Below are 15643 nucleotides of genomic sequence, written 5' to 3'. Positions count from 1 at the left end.
AAACCGGCTGTGAAGCTGCAAGGATGGCACCCCACCCAATCGGCTCGGGTGAAGACACTGTTGGATGCCTGGACAGGCAGATGCCCTAATATTAAAAGTCAGCAGCTACAGTATTTGAAGCTTCTAACTTCATTTTTGGGAGGTGGAGCCTGGAGCTCCTCTTTAACTTGCACTGAACTTCCATGAAAATTTGACCATTCATTTCCCTAGTACAGCTCCTTCCCTCCTTTCAGGTCATAGCCCTTTCCTCTTCTGGGAGCATCCATTTACTGTCAATTCTGGCCCAGCTTCTCCCCCTTACATAACCTTTTCTGTAGCACCTGGTGGTGGGAATAAATTGAATACTACAGAGTGTCACTTTCTTTTGGGACAGCTGATATCTCATCTAAGAAGTGGGCGCCTGGCAGAAGTGCCTAAAATATATTAAATACACATATATTATGGGAAGATTTGTCTTTAAGAAGGCCATGCTGTACTTTCAATTTAAAAACTCTACAACAAATGCACAATTTACCTTTGTGTTTGTTTTAAACCATAACCGATCATTCTTTGCATCCTTGAGGGCTTCAAGTGTTGTTTCATAAAACTCTTGCAGAAGGTCCATCTGGCAATATTTAAAAAAAAAGGAACAGTTTGTTATGTTACTTGTAGAGAGGTTTCTAAGCAAATAAGTTAATTTCTTATAAAATTTACCTGATAAAACCTGCAAACAGGCAGGCTATTTATTGCAAAAAAGACATGCAATATGTCTTCTGCAATAAAATAAACCTACCTGTCTGCGCACAGTCTTCTGTGCCAAGTAAACTGAGCAGCATGTATACAGCTCAGTTTACATTGCTGGTATGGTTCCTGCATGGTGGGATGACTGACACCATCCTGGGTCGGCCAATCAAGATGGCCAGAGACCAGCATCTTGTAGAAGCCGGGGAGAAATTGCCTGTACTGAGGTTGGATCCTTTAAGAGGAGGCAAGTGTTGTAACTTTACTGCCACTTTAAAGTCAAATTCTTTCTAAGATAATACAGTGCTGTGAAAAAAATACCGGCCCCTTTCCAGAATTTATTTATTTTTTTGCATATTTGTCACACTTAAATGATTTACATCAAACAAATTTGAATATTGCACAAAGATAACCCGAGTTAATACAAAATGCAGTTTTTAAATGGGATTTAATTTATTAAATGGAGAAAGGCTGTCCAAACCTGCCTGGCCCTATGTGAAAAGGTAAAGGGTAAAGGGCCACCCCCTTGCTAAATAATAAATGAAATGCGATTAACCACACTTTTTTTCGAAAAGCAGAGTTAAATTTCACTTGCCACACCGAGGTCTGATTACTGTCAAACCTGTTGAATCAAGAAATCCCTTAAATAGAAGCTGTCTGACAAAGTGAAGTACATACACTAAAAGATCTAAAAAAACACATCCCAACGAAAAGCAATTGACATGTCTGGAAAGGGTTACTAAGGCTTTGGGACTCCAGCGAACCACAGAGAGCCATTATTCACACAAACAGAGAAAACTTGAAACGGTGGTGAACCTTCCCAGTAGTGGCCGGCCTACCAAAATTTTTCTAAGAGCACAAATTCGACTCAGCCAGGAGGTCATTACAAAAAAAAAAAACTGAACATCTAAAGAACACCAAGCTTCACTCGTCTCAAGTAAGGTCAGTGTTCATGATTCAACAATTAGCCCCCATTCACATTGTAACGCCGCGTACGCGGCGTATTTTGCCGCGATTAGGTTACTTTTTTTTTTTCCCACAAAGAATTGCCATTGATGTCTATGGCCGAACGCCAATGCCGCCTGAAAAAAAGGGTCCGGGACTTGTTTTCAGGCGGCAGGCGTACGGCGTTTATGAGATGTGAACCATCTCATAGACATCAATGGCAATTCTCCCCTCCAGCGTCACGAGCGTCGGGCGTTTTGTCGCCAAGGTGTGAATGGAGCCTAAGAAAGAGACTGGGCAAAAATGGCATCCATGGGAGAGTTCCAAGGCCAAAGCCACTGCTGACCAAAAAGAGGTCATCTCACATTCACCCCCCCCCCCCCAAAGAAAAAAAAAAAAAACTTGATTATCCCAAAGAATAAAAACACAACAGCAGGTCCACCTCTGAAAATCGCTAAAAAACATAAATTAATGTTTTGGAGTGGCCTAGTCAGTCTGGACTTTTGATTGAGATGCTGTGGCATGACCTTAAAACATGCCGTTCGTGCTCTAAAATCCTCCAATGTGGTTGAATAAAAACAATTCAGCAAAGAGTGGGCTAAAATTCCTCCACAGCAATGCAAGTCTCATTGCCAGTTATCGCAAAGACTTGATTGCAGTTTATAAAGAACTAGAAAGGGGGATTTTAATGGTGCCACAGGGATAGACAAAAGGATATATTTTTCAATAATATCAAAATATTAAAAAGAGTGAACAAGATTAATGCTCAAAAGTATAGGAATACATATGAAATCATCACAACATAATATGGAACAATAATGTGCATATAAAGCTAGAGTAGCTATATAAATGCCTGTTGGGCTGTACATGTTTCGCTATAGTTCTTCTTCAGGAGATGCAAGGCATATATTGGCCATCACATGTATGATAAGTAGTTTTGTTAGGGTCCATTTGTTAAAATGAGAACAGCAGATAGGGGAGCAATCAAAATCTAGCAATAGGAATTGCAGGGTGAGCAAGGGAAACATTTAGATAATTCCTTGAATCAATAACTGGAAAGATGCCCAAAAGGGAAAATGTAGCATCATATCACAGGTATGTGGCAAGGAAAAAGAAAAAAAAAAAAAAAAAAAAAAAGTTTGAAGCATTTGACTTCCAGAACTGGAAAAGATGAACAGCCCAATCAGGCAACCCACCGAAGAGAACTAGAAAGAGCCCCCCCCCCCCCTGCTCTCAACAGGCGTTTCTTGATATTCTTGAGTTAATCTTGTTCATGCTTTTTAATATTTTGATATTAATAAAAGGATATATTTTTCAGTAAAATATTTTATCTATGCCTGTGGCACCATTAAAAACCCCCTCATTCCAATTTGGGAAGTGGGTGCCTTGATCCCTTGAGTTAGTGTAGTCATTTCAAGCTTGGTTGCAGTTGTTGCTGCCAAAAGGTGGCACAACCAGATATCAGGGGGGCAATTACTTTTTCACACAGGGCCAGGCAGGATTGGACAGCTTTGTCCACTTAATAAATTAAATTGTCATTTAAAAACTGCATACCGTATTTACTCAGGTTATCTTTATGCAATATTAAAATTTGTTTGACAATCTGAATCATTTAAATATGACAAATATGCAAAAAAACAAACAAAAAAAACCACAACAAACAGGAAGGAGGCAATCACTTTTTAACAGCACTGTAAATGTTTAGGGGGTTAACTATATACAATAGGTGTGCCCCTGCTTGTACATATGAATAAAATGTTGCCGTCTGGGTGCTTTGCAGGAAACTAGAATAAAAAAAAAAAAAGCCTTGCTGCCTAAAGAAACAAATCATCTTCCAGCTGTCATTTCTGTAGTCTAGGGTTGAAAATAAAAAAGCTGAAATGATTTGTTGTAAAGGGCAATTGGAAATTTCATGTGATCACACTCTTCACCCATTAGCCTATTTAAGCGGTGTCAGCTGTTGGGTAATGGGGCTGATGACATCACAATCTCTGACTTGGCCATTCAGAGGAAGCTTTGTATTTATTGATAGAATACAAAGCTGCCTATGAATGTCTGATTACCACTCTGCCCGACACCATTTTGTCCCAGGTGTGTGATAGAAAGGTCCTTTTTCACACCTGGAACACAGTGCTTTACACTGTATGTAGCGGAGGCTACATACAATTTATAAAGCGAACACAGTGGGCACATGTTAGTGAAGGAAATAAATTTGTTCCGGCCCTATTTAAAAGTGAAAGGAAGCCTGGACATCAGCTCTAAATACTTGAAACTCAAATGTGCCTATTTGGATCTGTAGGTATTGGAAGGTGTATCCAATTAAGAGGTTTTCTATTTGTGTGCGTTTTTATTTTTATTCTCTGTTGGTTGTGCGTTTTTATTTTTATTCTCTGTTGGTTGAACTGGATGGACTTTTTTCAACCAGATTAACTACTTTCTGACCACCCTATAGCAGTTTTACCACTACAGGGCAGCAGCTCTGTGCCAAATCATGTATATATATACACACACACACGTGACCTGCGTGTTTTCTGAGCCGGGGGCACGTGTGCGCACATCAATGGCAGAGCTGCGATTCAATCCAGCACCAGTCAGTTACCAGGTGGGCTGGATCTGACCGGTTCTGGTGAATCCCGGTACAGCATGTGCCTGTGTTTTCGTCAGCGGCACCCTGACAAATAGCTCTAATGCTGGGGTAGAGGTCACGTACCCGACCGCATGCCCAGGTTGCTGAGGTGCTACAATCACATGATGATTCTCATATGCAGCAGAGTGCTAGGACTAGTGTCACACTAAACTGCTGAGCACTGGCGGCATAAGACAGCCTGCAGTATCACTTGGCGAGTCCAATAAGTGCAGTCTAATCTGGTGTGTTGGCTAGTACAAGTAGTGTCCCACAGCCACCAAGAACTAGAACACAGGCCTGTAAAGCTCATAGTGCCCTTCCTAACGTTCTTACAAATCCCGATTGGCAGCTTAAAGATTCAGGCATTGGTTAACTAAAAATATGACCTAGGACGTCTGGATTTAATCCTGACTGTTCTAATTTTTAGATAGGATGAAATATTACCAACGTCCTGTCAGAACACAACAGTTCAGGGGGGAGATCGCTGTACTAACTTCGGAGAGTTAGTGCAGCGGCTCGGACCGGAGCTGTCAGTTTTTTTTTGTTCAACCAGAAAAAAACTAAAATATAAAACTTGTAGTGTGTACCAGGCATTATTGTCTCCAAATAGGATCTGTTTGATAATCCTTGGACCTAGTAAATACAGGCCAACATCCGAAAGGCAAGATACACAGAGCGTCAATACAGAAAGGAAATAAAACACCTGATCTATGTTTACGAGACTTAAGAACTCACACAGATGCCTATTTGCCCAGGTGAAGAAAAGTCAATATTCTTGGACAGTTCAGACAACGCCAGTATCTATAATTTCACCAAATAAAGGACAGCAGAAAAAAAAAAAAAAAAAGTTTTATCTATCCTCCAATGTGATGAGAAAAGAATAAAAAAATAAAAAAAAGTCAAGACATCAAGGAAATTAATACAACTGCTAGCTATAAATATATGTGGACACTTTACAATGTATATTGAAACACAGAACTCAAATATGAAAACTAGTATGTTTATATGTGTGTGCAACCTCTACAATTCATCATATGCTAAAATTTAACTATTAACAACATTAAAGTTTATTTTGTGTTGATGAAATTATACCAAAAGGAACCTCAAAAAATGTACCTCACTGTTTCCATACACATAATAGTATATGAAAAGACATGATGACCTAAAATATTATCCAATATGGGTTCAGTCACAATATTATCGTATGCTTGTTTATTGATAATCCCATTATATACTTAGGGTGTCGAATTATTATATTTAGAAATATTGTATGTAGTGTAAAAGTAGTTAAGTATGCAAATTATTATTAAAAGTCATTTTCTTTCTTCCATGTGTATAACTAATATTGATTGTTTTATACCTCTTGATAGTTAAGGTGTTACATTTAAAATATCACTACACCAGAAATGGTAATGCTCATATATTGACAGTTTCCAGATCTAAACATTCTATAGATTTTAGATACTATTACATGTTCACACTTGTTATAGTGGGAAAGGAATCGATTCTATAACAGATACATTTTTAAGTTTCATTTAGAATAGTCATACCTTATCTGAGAGCGACAACCAGTGGCCAAATGAGGTAATGCATAAGCAAATACAGATTGATGATTAAGCACATTCATCAATCAGGAATAAGATAACACCTTCTGGGTAAACTAAGAACTCCCCCACAAGAACATAACCATTCACATTTTTTATATACGAGAGAGATTATATATATATATATATATATATATATATATATATATATATATATATATATATATATATATATATATATATATATATATATATTTATTATGAGGAGAATATATAAATGTATTTTTAGACCTAGTGGCGTACCATTTTGCGTAGTTTATGGCTTATTCCTTCTGCAGGGGAATAAACCCTGAACGCCGCAAAACATTTTCTGATAATTCGTTATCAGTGGTTATTTTGTCATAGGGGAGCGTTTAGATATTGAAAATTCAATATCTAATCTCTTCCCGATGACAAAATAACCACTGATAGCGAATATTAGTGTGTGCATTTTCAGTGGTTATTTTGTCAATGGGGAGAGATTGGATATTGAAAGGACTCTATATATTCCATTGTTATATAGAACATTTTGGAATCTTTATGCAGAATTGTAGTGCCTGTGTCTACCTACTAATCAATATTTTTTGTCTATATATGAGATATTGAATAAGTATTAACTTATTGTCAGTAGCCCAGTCCATATTCACATTGACCAGTTGTGTTATTGCAAAGGTTTCTGTATTGGCCAAAATTAACTAATAATCATTTAGGCATTTCCTGACCACTCATAAATAGCAGAACACATACTTCCCCCATTCACTGCACAATAGAAAAATACAATTTACCTCCCTTTCATTTTTTGAGCTGTTTTTGCAGAAGATCTGTATCAAATCGATTGTGGATGAAAGCAATTTATCGCCACCAACCCAAATTCGTTCCTTGCCAGACAATTTGCATGGAAACGTATATCGGTTTCCGAATTGAAGACTTTTTTGGGCCCAACTAAAAAGAATGAGTTGCGGTCATATTGATTCACAGACCCAATTCATCATATGCACCGTGTTCTCTTCTGCCATAGCCAGGGGTATATATGAGAAAATAATGTGATTTATGCATTACAATGACAATACACTGTCGTCCTTATGGGTGACCCTAAATATGATCGGCTCCACAAAATTCCGCCACTCGTAAATCACTTTAAACCAGAAATTAGCAGACGGGTATGCGCCCCAACAAAACATCTGGATAGACTAGTCCCTCAATCATTTTTCTGGTCGCCTTCAAACAGTTTCTCCCCAGCAAGCGTGCCAGATCTGGGGTCAAAATGTATAAGCTCTGTGAAAGGGCAACAGGCTATACATGTAATTTTTGAATGTACGTGGGAAGATAGTCACGTGGAGCCCCCTAGATGCCCAGACTACACAGGAAGCATTAGAAAAATTGTTTGGGACTTGGTGTCTCTCTTGTTCCATAAAGGGTATCTCTTGTACATTGAGAACTTTTATACAAGCGGGCCACTTTTTAGATACCCTTCTGATCTTGGAATTAGCTCACGTTGCACCACATGACATAATCGCCAGTGGTTCCCCCAATGGCTTGTAAATACCCAACTTAAAAAGGGGGAGAAAGCATGCTTGAGAAATAATTATTTGCTTGCAGTGAAGTTGAAGGACAAATTGGATGTTTTCGTCCGCTCGAACATCTTTATACCATCAGCGCTGTTTCCTAATCCTGTGTCCCCCTGAGAGTGATTCATAACAAAAATGCAGTATATACCCAATTTCATAACACTGCTCACATGACCGGTTGACTCTCTCCTCCCCCTGTCAGAGCTGCAGCGGACGGAGCCAAGGTTCCCCCGCTGACATCAGTCAGAAGGGGAGGAAGAGAGAGTCGACCGGTCACATGAGCGGCGCTCTGAAATCAGGTATAGCTAGCATTTTTTTTATAAAATCACACACACAGGGGGACACAAGATTAGGAGACAGCACGGATAGTATAAAGATGTAGGATGTTATTCCAGCAGCAGGAGGGGGGCTGGCACTGTCACTGGCAGACAGGTGGGGAGGAGGTAGAGAAGCACAGAAGACAGGAGGGCTGTGGATAATGGAGGCACTTAAACTGACCACCGTGATAAACGGTGGTCAGTTTACAGGGGGAGGGCATAGCCAGGCAGGATCAGCCAAGTATTTTCAGGTGATACATGGGGCCAAATTGCCATGCACAAGCACTGTGCTGTAAAACATGCTTTAAAAAAGGGACCGGATCCAATTTTTTTTTAGGTAACAAATGCTTTAACTAGGTAACTATTTAAGTACTTGAATTTGACTTGATCTCAGGCTCTCGTACAGTCAGATCAGGAGAGAAAGGAGCAACACATAAGGCCAATCTAGTGTGCTGCATCAACATGCGCCAACGAGGAATATTGTGACAGGAGAAGAGAGCCGGGACATTACCTTTTATGGTCCGTTACTGCTCATTCACTGTCCAATTACAGACTAGGAACAAGAAAGGGACCTAGCAGTAATGCTTAATAGCAATAGAGAAAAGTCAGCTCACCAACTTGTGGCTGTACAATCTGGCAGGGCCATTTAAAGTGGGAGTAAACTCCCACGGTTGATATTTACCCTATAGGTAAGCCTATAATGGGTTTACCTATAGGTACACAGCGTGGCCAGACACAAACCCAGAAGGAAGACAGAGTGAAGATGGAAGCTCTGTCAGCAGTGACAACGCGTCGCCGGAGGGCTTTGTTTTAAAGAAAGTTTTGCATAATGTGCTAGTATGTGATGCACACAAGCACATTAGAACTTCACCTTGCAAATAATTTTTTTTTTTTATATAAAAAAGCATGGCGGTTTTCTACCGCTTTAAATCTTGGGATTGGAGAGACAAAATTACAAACCATTTGGCAAAGCGCTTTCATAAGTTTACTTAAACCCGTGAATTTAGGTGTTTGCCTGGAGTCCAGCTTTATTCTAAAAATCCAACTACGAGAATCCTTTTAGCCAAAAGACTGTTACTGCAAAATTCTCTCACTGGTATCCAGACCTGCTTCGATGTGGAGATGTAATCGAGAATCGAGTTGATAGATTTCTCAGAGTAATTCCGGGTGACAGCACTGCGGATGTAGGTTAACAACTGTTTATATCTGTTCATCATTTCAGGATAATTACCCTGTAAAAAAAAAACACACACATAATAAAAGTGTACAGTTCCTCCACAAAAGTATACATGTACCTGTCACAAAACTGGGGTTTTTCCATCAAAAAGTTAATACAATGGATGTGCTGAAAAATTCATTACCAGTTTGAAATTTATTTTGATCATCTGTTTCAATGCTTTGAATCCCCATTCTCCCTTTTCACCTTCCAGTTCTAAAACCTAAAAATAGAGATAAAAGAAGGACAAAGTTTAACGCAACATCAACTCTAAGCAAGCTATGGAATGATGGAGAAAACCATACAAAAAGGACATTGTATTTTCTAAGGGCCCTTTCACATGGGCTGTCAGTTTTTCAGGCGGACCTCATCAGACTCTCAATTCACGCCTATAGAGCAGCGGATGACAGTGACATGTCCGCTGACATCTGCCACTATCCAATCTGATCCTGTTCGCAAAATCCAGATGGATGGTGGACCTATTTTCCATCCGTCTGGGAAATCTGATCAGATGTGATTGGGTAAAATGGACCCATAGGAGGAGAGCAGGACTGGGTCTGTCTCCGCTCTGCACAGTAAGCGGACAGACCTGTCATCCACCTGCTCAGTCCATCAGGCGGAGGCACCTGTGTAAAAAGGAACCAAGGCTGCCCATAGCTTGTTTTTTTGATTAGATGGAGGAATGAATAGATTCCCCCATACACACAAGTGAGGAGGATGAAGAAATCCTTCCCTGCTGTGCCATTGTATTCTGAGAGTGACAACTCCTCCACTGATCAGAGCTGCTGTCAATTAGCTGTAGCCACTGAGCGAATGAAAATTTTTCCAATATTCCTGTTCAAAAAAAAGTAAATCATTGACTTCTGTCGAGCAGGTTCAACCTGCTGAATTATGATCCATCTATGGCCTGCTTTCTACATACACACACAAATAATCTCCTTTGAATCTGTATGCCACCAGAATAAAATTAATTTGAAGTGCCGACTTTCAGCTTTAATTCAAGGGGTTGATATCAAGTACAAATTTTAGGAACTGCAACCAATTTTTCTTAGTCCCCCTCATGTTCAGGGGCTCAAATGTAATTGGACAAATAAATATAATCATAAAAGTGTTCATTTTTATTATTTTGTTGAGAATCCTTTTCCCGGCAATGACAGCCTGAAGTCTGGAACCCATGGACATTACCAAAGACTGGGTTTCCTCCTTTATGATGCTTTGTCCGGCTCCAACTGCAGCTGTCTTCAGGTTGTTCTTTGTGGGTCTTTCGGCCTTTAGCTTTGCCTTCAGCAAGTGAAATGCATGCTCAATTAGGTTGAGATCAGGTGATTGAAACGGCCATTGCAGAATATTCCACTTATTTTCCTTCAAAAGCGACTGGGTTGCTTTTGCATTGCGGTTTTTGATTATTGTCCATCTGTACTATGAAGTGCCATTTAGTCAACTTTGCTGCATTTGGCTGAATCTGGGCTGACAGTATATCTCTAAACACTGCAGAATTAATCCAAATGCTTGTCACCTCATTAAAAAAACACCAATGACCCAGTGCCAATGGAAGCCATGCATGCCCATGCAATCACACTGCCTCCACCATGTTTTACAGATGAAGTTGTGTGCTTTGGGTCATGAGCTGTTCCAAGCTTTCTCCACACTTTTTTCTCCCGTCATTCTGGTAGAGATTAATCTTCGTTTCATCCGTCTAAAGAATGCTTTTCCAGAACTGATCTGGCGTTTTCAGATGTTTTTTGAAAAGTCTAATCTGGCTTTTCTATTCTTCAGGCTTATGAATGGTTTGCACCTTGTGGCGAATCCTCTGTCTTTGCTCTTGTTAAAGCGGAGGTTCACCCTCAGAGAGCACATTTTCCCCTTAGATTAATGCTCGTTTTGTCTAGGGGAATCGGCTAATTGTTTTAAAATATGATCCGTACTTACCGTTTACGAGATGCATCCTCTCCGTCGCTTCCGGGTATGGGCTGCGGGAATGGGCGTTCCTTCTTGATTGACAGTCTTCCGAGAGGCTTCCGACAGTCGCATCCATCGCGTCACGATTTTCCGAAAGAAGCCGAACGTCGGTGCGCAGGCGCAGTATAGAGCCGCACCGACGTTCGGCTTCTTTCGGCTACGAGTGACGCGATGGATGCGACCGTCGGAAGACTGTCAATCAAGAAGGAACGCCCGCTCCCGAAGACCCATACCCGGAAGCGACGGAAGAAGATGCATCTCGAAAACGGGTAAGTACGGATCATATTTTAATACAAATAGCCGATTCCCCTAGACCGAACGAGCAGGAATCTAAGGGGACAAGGGCAAAAATGTAATAAATGGGTGAACTCCCGCTTTAAGTCTTTTCTTGATTGAAGACTTTGACAATGATACGCCCACCTCCTGGACAGTGTCCTTCAATTGGATGTTGTGAATGGGTTTTTCTTTACAATTGAAAGCATCCTGCGATCATCCACCACTGTTGTCTTCTGTGGACGTCCAGGCTTTTTTTATGTTGCTGAGCTCACCAGTGCATTCTTCTTTCCTCAGAATGTACCAAACTGTTGATTTGACCACTCCTAATGTTGCTGCTATCTCTCTGTTGGCATTGTTTTGCTTTGTTTTTGAAGCCTTACAATGGTTTGTTTGACTTGCATGGACAGCTCCTTTGAACGCATGATGTGGGTTCAAAGCAATAAATTCTAAATGCAAATACTACAGTATTTAAATAGCCCACACCAGGCGATGACACCGTTTTTGATTCAATTGTCCAATTACTTTTGGTCCCTTGGAGAAAAAAAAAAAAAAAAAAATAGGGGGGGTGTGACTATTCTTAAGAGCTGTAATCCCTGAACCCTTCCTCCGATTTGAATGTACATACCCATAAATTAAACCTGAGAGTGTACTTTCAGCCCATATTCATTATACAACTATAAAACTTGAATATGTTTTGTCAAATACCTGAAAATAACAAAATTGTCTCTCTCTCTCTATCTATCTATCTATCTATCTATCTATCTATCTGTGTGTGTGTAATTTTTTTTTTACACATATGCAAAGCACAAAATAACTTATCCTTTTAGAAGGGATAAACAATGGTTATGCCTCCCTGTTACCCTGTGCAGTCTACACAACAAAGGGGGAGATATATTTTTTTTTTCCTCGATTTTCCAATGTAGGAAGTGAGGGGAAACTGCTTTTAAGGGTCATTCACATGTGCAGTGCCCTCTAAAGACCAATACACATATCCTTATTATGTCCAACTTCTTTGCTGGAATGACCTTGATCATTTTCTTTTGAACACCTCTTGGATTTATGTTGTATGACATTTACTGCCTTACTTTTTTGGATGCCTAGTCCTGCTGTACCCTGCCATTGCATGTGATTCTCTTTTCTTTTTAATTTGAAATACTAATAAAAAGAAAGTTACAAAAAAAAAAAAAAAAAAGGGGGGGGGGGGGGCAAAAGACAGCCGTTAAGGAGGCACCCAATTTAACCCTGTAAAATTCACACTACTGCACCCCAATGGTGTGCATTCCATGCAGCCATACAGTGGCCATAATGCTCACTGAATGTGACATGGTGTTTCATTTTTGCTGTAGCCACGAAGCACAGTATTAAAGTGGATGTAAACCCCATTCATGAAATTTGACCCAAGCACATATCTGTAGTGTTACTTATCCCTCCCCAAAGCTCTAAGTGGTGACAAGTTATCCAGACACATGAGATAACAGTAGCAGAAAATGTGTCGGGGAGGGAGCTTAGAGCAGGGCTTGACAAATTTTCTTGGAATCTAGAAGCCAGCTAAAAAATTTAGGAGCCAGGAACGCGCCCCGTCCCGCGCATAAACAAGCGCATACGTGAGTAACGCCCTCATATGAAAGCAGAGTTTAAACCACACATGTGATGTATTGCCGCAATTGGTTGAGCGAGAGCAATAATTCTAGCCCTAGACCTCCTCTGTAACTCAAAACATGCAACCTGAATTTTTTTAAACTTCGCCTATGGAGATTTTAAAGGGTAAAAGTTTGTCACCATTCCACGAGCGGACGCAATTTTGCAGTGTGACATGTTGGGTATCAATTTACTCGGCGTAATATAAAATATATATAAAAAAATTGGGCTAACTTTACTGGTGTCTTATTTATTTATTTTATTTAAAAAAAGTGCGCTTGTAAGACTACTGCGCAAATACGGTGTGACAGTATTGCAACGACCGCCATTTTATTCTCTAGGGTCTTAGAATAAAAAATATATATAATGTTTGGGGGTCCTAATTAGAGGTAAGGAGATGGCAGTGAAAACAGACAGGGGAAGCTCCATTAGCATTGCTGGTTGTCTTGTCATACCAACGGCCACCACAAGATGGCGCTAGATCACAGAAGAAAGCATAGTCCGGCAGAAGGCTGCAAAGATCGCGAGGCGGTGGGGGCGCACGGAGACACAGGAAACCCCAGCTGTGCCGCACCAGGTCGCTAATTCTAGTCGCAATGGCGACCTGGGGCCCGGGGTTTGTCGAACCCTGGCTTAGAGGCAGAAAAGCATTGAGCTGGTCTATTCATAATACAGCTCTGCATGTTCCTTCATTCCTCTGCCTATGGGGTGCTTTTCCTCCAATCAGCTCTTACACCGTGTATGCCCAGACTTTCCTCTCACTGCTGAATGAGGAAACAAGATTTCTAACACAATCTGCACTTTCCAAAGAGTGTAGAAACTGAAGACTGCAGATATACATGTAAAACTTATGTAGGGAGATTTGTTTCATCCCTCTGTGTATCATCTGAGGCTGCTCACTTCACTGGGTATATGGAGGGTTTACATCCACTTTAAGGACGCTGCAAACACATGCAGCCCTGAACAGCTGCATGCCCAGGCATGTAAAAATACAGATCAACCACCTGGTTTTACTACCCCCCTTGCAGCACATGTAAATTAAGTCTTACAGAGTCATAGACAGGAAAATTATTAGGCTCTTAAAAAATAATTTGCTAATATTTAGAAATGAAGAGAAGACGCCATCTCCTACCTTCTGGAAACTGCTGAGAGCTGCCTTGGGGTCATCTTCCTTCAATGCTTTGGAGTTGTAGTACTGGTTTTCCAGATCAACGTTGGGTTCAGAGTTACTATCTTCGGAGTATTCCTGTGTACAGAAGACAAAAGTTGGACGTTTAACAAACATGGATATAAATTGTGCAAAATGTCAGAACTATTCAGAATAATTACAATGTATAATGTACATGACTTAAAAAAGGAGTCCCACATCAGCTCTAAGCCTGAGAACCGAGTGATCACATGATCACTCACTCCTAAGAGGGGAGAGCAGTGACTGCAATTCACCGCTCTCTGCTCCTCCAGTGCAGAGGGGGGTGGGCTGTTTTTAATACAGCTATGATGGTAGTAGGAAGGGAATGGGCAGGGAGCATAGTGGCACAGACTAGCTTACAGGCGGAGGGGGGGGGGGGGGGGGGGGGGAGAGACAGAGGGCTGCGGATGACAGAGGCATGTCAACTGACCACGGTGTCAGAGCTCAGCAGCCATGATGATTAACCGTGGTCAGTTTACAGGGGGAGGGTAAACTCACAAGGCAGGATCAGACAGGTGTTATTTTTTTTACTTCCACTTTAAGCACTCGTCACCCCCTTACATGCCACATTTGGCATGTAATTTTCCTTTGAGGGGGGGGGGGGGAAAGAGGAGAGGAGTGGGAATTTCCTGTCCCACTTCCTACTTCCACCTAGGGACCGCCTAGGCAGCAAATCTTCTGCCCCTAAGCGGCCCCTCCTTCTAGGCGATCTCATGGGACACGTGACAAGTCCCAGGAGATCGCCTGTCCACTCTGGGAGTGTAGCGCGACTCCTGCATGCCTGGCCGTGAAGCCGAAAGCTGTCACGGCCGGATGCCCAGAGTGTGAATGGAGGCGCCGGGGAGAGGAGTGGTGCTCCGTCGCTGGACCGTGGAACAGGAAAGTGTCTGCTTATTAAAAGTCAGCAGCTACACTTTTTGTAGCTGCTGACTTTTAATACATTTTAAAAAGCTGGAACTCCGCTTTAAGGGAACAGAATCTATTTTTTCTTATTTTTTTGGGGAGTTACAATCACTTTAACCTGAAAGAGATGGAGAAGGTTTAATAGGTTGAGTAACGGACTCCGTATGATGTGCTTTTTTTAACGCCTGAGCTTCAGACATCATTGAAGCCAGATACTTAGGAAGACGCAAAAAAAAAAAAAAAAAAAAAAAATGGTGATTTAGATATTGCATCAGTACGGGTTTCTTTTAGAGCATAGCTACCTCACCCAAAAATAAAACTGCAATTTATACAGTGGTGGCTAAATTTTTTTTTTGTGCCTTTATTTCCCCCTATTGTTATCTGGTGATCGCTGTATCTGTGGAGCAGCGCTGTCACTCTAGAACCCGCAGGCTGAGCCATTTCATGTGGCCCTTGCACCTCTCCTGAAGCCACGCCCCCACCTTGTCTCAGCAGCTGGAAGCAAAATTCCACCTAGCACCCCATCATTTCCACCTTCCCTGGTGTTGGCATTCAGCTTACTCCAGACCTCCTCCAAACCCTTCACGTTCTGCTTCCCAGCTCCACCCCAGCTGCAGCACAAGGTAAGAGGAGAGTGCACTGATGAGGGTGGGGGACTCTTGACTTCTGATATAAAGGGGGGGGGGGGTAGCTTTGGACATCT

The 15643-nt window shown here is 41.2% G+C and overlaps 1 protein-coding gene across 4 annotated transcripts in view; it reads right to left on the bottom strand.

Moving 5' to 3' along the window:
* Positions 1–15643, bottom strand: part of COPS2 (COP9 signalosome subunit 2) — a 60125-nt gene that overhangs the window by 30900 nt on the left and 13582 nt on the right. For 2 of the 4 annotated variants that reach the window (XM_040342640.1, XM_040342641.1), the window contains exons 2-6: positions 13981–14094; positions 9121–9198; positions 8854–8991; positions 5027–5092; positions 515–604 (exon numbers count right to left, since the gene is read on the bottom strand). In XM_040342640.1, coding sequence (XP_040198574.1) covers positions 515–604; positions 5027–5092; positions 8854–8991; positions 9121–9198; positions 13981–14094 — 486 coding nt within the window. The remainder of the gene's footprint in view (positions 1–514; positions 605–5026; positions 5093–8853; positions 8992–9120; positions 9199–13980; positions 14095–15643) is intronic. The other 2 variants (XM_040342642.1, XM_040342643.1) reach the window with 2 other exon arrangements.

The sequence above is a fragment of the Rana temporaria genome, chromosome 3 (assembly GCF_905171775.1).
Source record: "Rana temporaria chromosome 3, aRanTem1.1, whole genome shotgun sequence".
In the NCBI taxonomy this organism is placed as follows: domain Eukaryota; kingdom Metazoa; phylum Chordata; class Amphibia; order Anura; family Ranidae; genus Rana; species Rana temporaria.
This window is presented reverse-complemented; position numbering and strand designations above follow the sequence as displayed.